The 7,793-nt window shown below is 35.6% G+C and overlaps 1 protein-coding gene and 1 long non-coding RNA gene across 11 annotated transcripts; one reads left to right on the top strand and one right to left on the bottom strand.

The window, feature by feature from the left end:
* The first annotated feature begins 558 nt into the window (after window positions 1-558).
* On the top strand, window positions 559-6,302 carry LOC124308624 (uncharacterized). Of its 10 annotated transcripts, none has more exons than XM_046771538.1 (13): window positions 559-1,091; window positions 1,205-1,444; window positions 1,798-1,961; window positions 2,124-2,166; window positions 2,747-2,879; window positions 3,024-3,221; window positions 3,424-3,594; window positions 3,675-4,090; window positions 4,182-4,468; window positions 4,725-5,051; window positions 5,153-5,323; window positions 5,467-5,689; window positions 5,800-6,302. In XM_046771538.1, the coding sequence occupies exons 3-13, from the start codon at window positions 1,798-1,800 to the stop codon at window positions 5,911-5,913; spliced, it is 2,247 nt and encodes a 748-aa protein (XP_046627494.1). In that variant the 5' UTR covers window positions 559-1,091; window positions 1,205-1,444; the 3' UTR covers window positions 5,914-6,302. The 10 variants fall into 10 exon arrangements, with proteins under 10 accessions (XP_046627494.1, XP_046627486.1, XP_046627504.1 ...); XM_046771504.1 differs by lacking the exons at window positions 559-1,091; window positions 1,205-1,444 and adding an exon at window positions 1,451-1,725 and having other exon boundaries at window positions 3,675-3,851; window positions 3,939-4,090; XM_046771520.1 differs by lacking the exons at window positions 559-1,091; window positions 1,205-1,444 and adding an exon at window positions 1,451-1,725 and having other exon boundaries at window positions 3,771-3,851; window positions 3,939-4,090.
* LOC124308729 (uncharacterized) lies at window positions 3,944-7,673 on the bottom strand. The gene is made up of 3 exons (XR_006909072.1): window positions 7,583-7,673; window positions 5,158-5,259; window positions 3,944-4,082 (listed from the first exon to the last, which is right to left on the bottom strand). It is a non-coding gene; the product is annotated as an uncharacterized LOC124308729 (long non-coding RNA).
* Between the last annotated feature and the right edge of the window lie 120 nt (window positions 7,674-7,793).

Genomic DNA, 7,793 nt, shown 5'->3' on the forward strand with positions numbered 1-7,793 from the left:
AAACGTCGGGGACTTCTAAATTTTTTGACGGGAAAAGTCAAGGAAAAGTCAAGGAAGGAATATTATACTTGAGCAAAATTGTCGCCACCCTGATAATGCTAATCGAACGATCGCGCCTTTTGCTTAGCGATTTCGTAAACGATGTATAAAAAAGTATGAAGTACTGTCGATGTGTTAAGCCTGTAACTTTTCAATCACTTTTTTTTTACCATCAATCGAGTTTTCAAGTTTCAATTCATCGCGCCTGTTGCGCGTTGACTTAATACTTTTTGGTTCTGAGAGAAGACGCGGCATTGTCAGGCCGGCGGCCAATTCACGAGGATAAAAATTGCGGAGTGTATAGTGATAATAAAGAACCTTATCATAAGTATGTATAAAACGTATCAAAGGTGTACAAAAGTATATATTTTTTTTTAGTGATTGTCTTGGCTCTTGTTTCAGGGCAACGGAAAATTTTTTTATACAAGTTTATCGACAAACATTGAGTCTTCACCCAAACGTATTTATTTCAATAGTTCCAGGTAGAAAATTTATTTTTATTGAAAAAATGTATAATATTTTCTTCAGTCATATGATGGAGTAGAAGACTGTTTTCGCAATGTTGACGTTGGGTTCGACATAGTTTTCGTCGGTGCACGTACGTTTGTCATATTGTGCTAATCGTAATTTCGTCTGTTTCAGGTAATGGAACCTTTTGTTTGTTTCAGCCTATCAAACCTCTTGTCTGTTTCAGCCAATCAAACCTTCTGTCTGTTTCAGCCATCCAGTCCGTTTTCTGTTTCACCTAATCAAACCATTTTTCTGTTCCAGGCAATCAAACTTTATGTCTGTTTCAACCAACCAATCCTAGTGTGTTTTAACTAACTAAACCTATTATCTGTTTCAGTGAACCAAATATTTTGTCTCTTTCAGATAATCAAATCTTTTGCCTGTTTCCGCTAATCCAACCTTTTGTTTGTTTCAGCTAACCAAACCTTTTTTTTATGTTCGAGGCAACTAAACATTTTGTCTGTTTCAGCTAACCAATTAATTGAGTATTATTGTGTCAGAATGACGCGATTGCTTAATTCGTTGCGTACGGAGAAGCGCTTGTACATACAATGAAAAACAATGAAAATTTCGCAGTCAATTTTCCTCTTAATTATTCTTGCTGCATCATCATTTGTTAATATATTTGTGATTTATGTCGTTACGACCACTACAGCGGCACTTCGCCATGGTAACCACGTTCTGTATTATCTACTGAGCTACAGTCTGCTACAGTGAGGCCAGAAATTAGTTGGAAAAATTTATGTCCTGTTGTTGAACGCTACAACATCGTGTTATACCAGAGAGAAACTTTTCGCACGCATTGCCTGCAGCAAACTTCAACTTGTAGCAGAAGTAAACAAATCCTGATTAACCGTCTTCACGATATAACACCGTGCATGAAACTGATTGAAGGGTAGTGTTCACATGACAGTTAATGCAAATGCGTATAGAGCAAATTAATATTGAATCGAGTCATCAAACACAAACCCACTAAAAAACGAAATGGAAATCGATTCCAACTGCGGAATAGTCAAATCACTGCAAATAGTGTCCAATCCCGACTCGCACATTGTCAATCGTGAAGTTGACGATACCACAGTTAAAGTCTTACTGATTTCACGAAGGAAAACGCAAACATTAGTTACTCTTAGTATACACGATAAAGATTGCACTATGCTGGATCTGCTAATTAAGGTAGCTTATTTCGCTGTAGAAACATTCTTGTAAACTTCAATTCTCTGAACGTATCTTCCATAACTTATTCAGATGGATATATCACCGAATAGGCCTTCGAAAATTTATCTTGTAAAAGACAAGTCAGTGGATTTGGACTACATAGTTGAAGATTCACAGCCAGGAAATTATTTGAACTCTGATCAAGGGTGCAGTCAAGAAAGCACAAATCAAAATTCTACTACTCATGTATCTAGGCGAGTACATTGTCGGCAAAGGATTATTTTCTATAATCTGTAATATTTTTGTGGTAATCAATGGTACGGTGATCGCATACTCTTTTAGCTAGTATTGTAGAGCACAACAGGATGAAAGTTACCTGAGAAAAATGCTTATTCTGAGTCATTCATGTTTTACAGTGAGTTTGAAGAAAACCTCAACTGTTTCAAGAAAACTCATAAGGTAGGCTGAAACGATGGCTTGACGATCAAGAGACAAAATCTTACAAGCTCAACCACGATTATCTACAAAGGTCTGGGCACTACGTCTCTAAAACCGTGACGAAAGTAAAACCGATGTTGTATATTTTTGTCACTAGCGCTAGTGAGGGGGAGGCGTACTGCCCTGTTATTCTTCTTTGTTGCACATTGTAGCACACCAGCTTCTGAGATTGCAGCACACTGGTCTTTGGTGCACAATCTAAGAAACACAGGCTTTAAAATCGTTATGCACTGTTCCATAGTAAGGGGATAGGAGTGCCCAGACCCGTGTAGAAGACTGCTTGACTAATGACATGAACGGTATTTCATAATCTTTATCTAAAAAATCAAAATCAAATTAAAAAGATACTCTTTTGCAAACTTACCAATTGGAAAAAAAGTTGTATGTGCATTCATTTTTATACCTAGATGCTGATATCTTTCTATATGCTAATACCAGGATATTGTATATTATTAATAGTTAAAAAAATGAACTCAACTTTCTAATGCTATTCAATGAAGTATAACAATGTAGCTTTATTATGACTTCAATATTTCCGCAGCAATTTTATTCAAATAATAATGAAGACAACCAGTCTCTGAAATCTGAACGAAATGAATCGAAAGCTTACAAGAGAGACAGAAAACAAGATTATCAACAGTTCACAGTCAACACAGATCTTATCGATGAGTCAGGTAAAGTAGTGAAGTATGTAAGAATTGATCTGGACCTCGTGAAAGTAGTAAAGTAACGAAGAGTGATGAAAATATGTCAAAATAATATTAACTACGATACACATTAATCAAGCCTAATTTAATCTATGATGAACTTTTTTTCAGATACCTCAACAGATTCATCGAACGATGAGATATTTCCAACACACAATCTATGTAAAAGTAATTTCACATCACTCAAAGTTGTGAATGCCAAAGAAAATACTAGAATAAAATTAATGCCAAAAAAGGAAGTAAACAGTACATGTGATTCTATTTGTAGTGGTAGCAACCACAAATTTGGCAACAATGAAAATGTTGAAGGTACTTAATGTGTATACCCTAAAAACGTACTGTAGGTTAAATTTCAAGTTCACTGACATGCCTAGAAAGAAAAGCGGGTAACGAAATTGATCAAATTTTACACAGTCAATATTCTTTATTTCGTTTTCCCCTTTAAATTTGTTCACAATAGGTAATAAAATCGCAAGACTAAGAGAATTTCATTTCTCTAATTCATTTACAGATGAAAGCGTGAAGTCTGAAATTGAAAACATGACAGATGATTCAAATCAGGTACCTTCCGTATCTCTGATGTGTAAAAGAGTGTTCATAGGATCTTATCATTACGGTCCCAATGAAACAGTAATTATATCGCAAAAAGGGATGGAAATGCGAGTTCCACTTCCCAATGACAGTGAGTACACTTTAATTCGAATGAACACATCATTGGCTGCATTTTCGATAAATTAATAAATATTTCTTTTCATTTAACAGGTACGACCATTATTATGCTAAATATTAAATTCGAATATCTTTTAAAAGTACTTTTCTATTCTGGTGAAACTATACCGTCTCTGATTTTTTGGGCTTCGTCAAAAGCAGGGCCTATTGTTCGTGAAGAGTTGGGGATGAAAGATCCAAAAGGTCCTTATTACAATTCAGTTGCCAAAGGTAGATTTTTTCCATCTCTGATAATGAAAGTGTGTACCACTGTCTCATTGTTAATACTGACTGGTAGAATTCTTTTTATTGTGCCAGATGACAGATGTCGACGGATAATACTCCTACTTCAAAAAGTAACCAAGGAAACAAAATTGATATTGGAGTCCTTATTTACACCAAATAATGCCTTACTTGTGTTGAATTTTTCGGATACCAAAACCATTCTTGGATATGCATTACCTGCAAAGGTAATTAGTTTCAATATTTCACACCTATTCAAAATTTCTACAATCTGTCTATAAATATCATGATTCAGTTTTACTTTTGTCATCTACACAGATTTGGAAACCGATAAAAAAATCACTGCAAACGACCAAAAAGTATGCATCAAGAGTCAAAAATTCTGTGACCAGTAAACTGCAATCATCCTTCAAAGAGTCGCAAAATCATATAACATTGTCTCTACAGACACCATCATCAGTTGAGAAATCAATAGCTAATAAGATTAAAACACCTAAACAACTTCCAAGTTATGCAAATGAATCTGTGGCGAAAATATCAGCAATCGCAAATTCCAATAACGAAGATTCTGAGAATGACGATTCTGCACATAGATCTATACAAACGTAAGTAGTAAATATATTTCTGTGATGGTGGTTTGAAATTTTAAAGCCTTTAGAGTTAAGGAAATGAGTAATGCTCGATTGATAAGGAAAACATGAAATCAATACCAAACTGTGCTGGCTTCTTTCATTTTAAATTTGTAATTATGTAGTTAAGTGATAAATCAATACGATAGCTAAGTGGATGCATGGGCCATGGTTCGAAGAATTTAATAGTTGAATATCTTGACATTGGCTGAGAAAAAGTATATTTTTGCAGAATATTAATTTACCCTCCCGCACCAGCCAGAGATGCGATTACAATAAATGACCGAGATTGTGCTTGCCTTGGGAAAGATAAATTTCTAAATGACGTTATCATTGACTTCTATCTGAAATACCTCTCTCTGGAGGTTTTGTTAAAGGAGGATCAGAAGAGAACTTACGTGTTTTCTTCCCATTTCTATAAAAGATTGACACATTCGCACGTGTCAGATGCAAACAATCGACTTCTCCGAGCTACTAAACGACATTCCGGCGTTCAAAAGTGGACGAAAGATGTGAATATATTTGAAAAAGACTTTATCATTATTCCAATTAATGAACGGTATTTATGAATTCAGTTAGTTTGTAACGTAATACAGACCAAGTATTTTAATGGACGAGTGGAATGAACAGGAAAATCAAGGTTGAAAATGAATATTTCAGCTCACATTGGATTGTGGCCATAATCTGCTTTCCTGGCCTTGCTGGCGAGGTGGATGTTCATCGATCAGCAGCAGATGATGGTATGGTGGAAACAAGAAGCTCTAAAACTGAAATTCCAATGACAAGGAAGTTACAAAGTGCTCGTAAATCAACGCAAGAAGTCTGGAAACTGTGAGTTTTCAGAGCGTACTTTTCCGCACCTGCACAAAAAGTTGATTTACGAAATAACAACCTCATTTATTATTATTTGCTAATAGCACTATGAAAGTTTCACCAAGAGTTGCCTATTAATATACATTGAGAATATGTTTCAGGCCTTGCATATTGATTTTTGATTCGTTGCACGGATTCGGAGGATACACCAAAGTTTTATTAGCACTGCAAGAATACTTGAGTTGTGAATACTTGGCTAAAACTGGTATAAAAGATACTTTCTTCCTAAACATGACAAATGCAGTGTGTCCTGAAGTTCCACAGCAGTCTAATTCCAGTGATTGTGGTATCTATCTGCTGCACTATGTTGAACGCTTCTTTCAAGTAAGCAGCTGCTATGTCTTACACCAAATTGTTTGAAACAATCGAAAGAGCAATGCCAATCCCATGGAAAAAATTAGCATCACCATTTAGAAGCAGAAATTTTTTCTCAGGACCCCATCAAGGACTACAACTTACCGATAAAAGGGCTGAAAGAGTGGTTTGACAAAAGTGCTATTGTTCATAAAAGAAAAGAAATTTATGATTTAATAATGAGTCGAAGGTAGCGTATATCTGTTTTAATTCCCATATTGTTCCCAATACAAGTCAACGGTTTTTTGTTGCTAACATGATCCCTGAAAATCATCCTCGACTCATATGTGGGGTCTACTTATATTCAGGATTTTCAGGAAATTTACCTTACAGACTAAAATTGTCTCTTATGAATAGTTCAATCGTCAAATTAGATCAATGAAATTCACGCTGCGATATTTTAATCCACCTAAGTTCTATTGATAAATACGCCTACTTACAAAAATTGCAACTTATCAGTTAGTATGTAAATATAATTTTGTAATATCAAATTTGTCATAAAAGGCGACTTACGTTCATTACCTAAAAAAAAAAACGCCTGAAATGCAAACTGAAGACTAGAGGTCTTACTCACTACAATTTTCATTCAGCGTATTATATAAACCTGTGTATTAAATGGCATTTATTCGGCAGTTCTTATTTTCATTCATTGATTTTTTCCAGTCTAGCTTCTCAAACTCTCACACTTAAATTGTGCTGGGACAATCATAATTATCAGTTTTGCAATAATTCATGTTTCATGATTGTTGAGTTTTGAATATTCTTATTTGGGTAAGTATGTGTACACTGAAAGAGATTGGTCGAATTAAATTTTCAAGGATTGAACTCATCGTTCCACATCTTACTTTTCTTGCAAAAGTTGAATGTATCTGTTTGAAATGTTACGTTTTATTTATGATCTTTGCTTGATTTAGGAGGTATGAAGTCAACTCACATACCTATGTATCTCATATATTTATAGAATAAAGTATATTTATTTTAATTTTCTGTTATAAAATATAAATATTCTGAAATGCTGGACTGTTATCTATTGGTTTTTAATCATCACAGGCGATAAAGACCGAACCGTAACATATCTCAGTGGCACAAGTAAACTTTTTTCAGTTCAAAATCACGTAGTTGATAAAATTCCCTACCGATGTCACTGATCTCCGGGCGTACAACTGAGTAACCGCGAAGTCATTGCCACGTGCCACCAAACAGGTAGTTTATGACGATCACGTGTTTACACGTTTCAAATTTTTACATAAATTGTAAAATCATCATCTCTTCAAAGAAAAATATGAATTTCATATTTATTTCGGTCTCATTCTACGGAATCTTTTTTTTATTCTATTCACGGGATTATAGATAATTCAAGTCGTGTCATATGTATTTTAATATCGCGTATAACCAATTTCGCGCAGCTATCTCACCGTATAAAAATCTGTAATTTACGGGATTTGGCTACAAGAGGCAGGATTAAATTATTTTAATGTCATTCTATGTACAGGATTAATTTTTCCAGCGACTGTTTTTGTTAATCTCGATCAACCCGCGGTATCATAACTTTGTATACCGATTATACAGATGCGGGTGGTAAGTAGTTGCGTGTACGCGTATCTGTAAAAAATGAAAACAATATCGCCTGCGCCGGATAATTAGCTAATACGGTTCACAGCGTCAGGATGTTATTCTCCGACATATCGCGGGACATATTTTCAGTGTACATGAGTTTGGCAGAGCCAATCATCTGTTCAGACCCATTCGCGCGAAAACAGCTGGTGCAATGCACTGGGAGGGGGGGGTAATAGTTGCAAGATTAAAAGTGAAATGACAAATTGAATTGAGTCTCAGTTGAAATTATTTTATACTTAAACGAACCGTGTTACCGGCGTATGCCTGTGGAACACCCTGGATCATGGATGTACTACACGGCTGCAGCTGACTGTTTTTGAAACTGCATTCCCTCCCCCCTCCGGCGTCGCTGCATCGCGCTTGCGAGAGGAATAAAAAAATAGCATAAGTAAAAAGTGACGACACGCACGCGAAACGTCAGAATTCAGGCGTCGCCTTTCGGCTTTGATCGGCCTCG

Source organism: Neodiprion virginianus, chromosome 1 (genome assembly GCF_021901495.1).
Source record: "Neodiprion virginianus isolate iyNeoVirg1 chromosome 1, iyNeoVirg1.1, whole genome shotgun sequence".
NCBI classification, from domain to species: domain Eukaryota; kingdom Metazoa; phylum Arthropoda; class Insecta; order Hymenoptera; family Diprionidae; genus Neodiprion; species Neodiprion virginianus.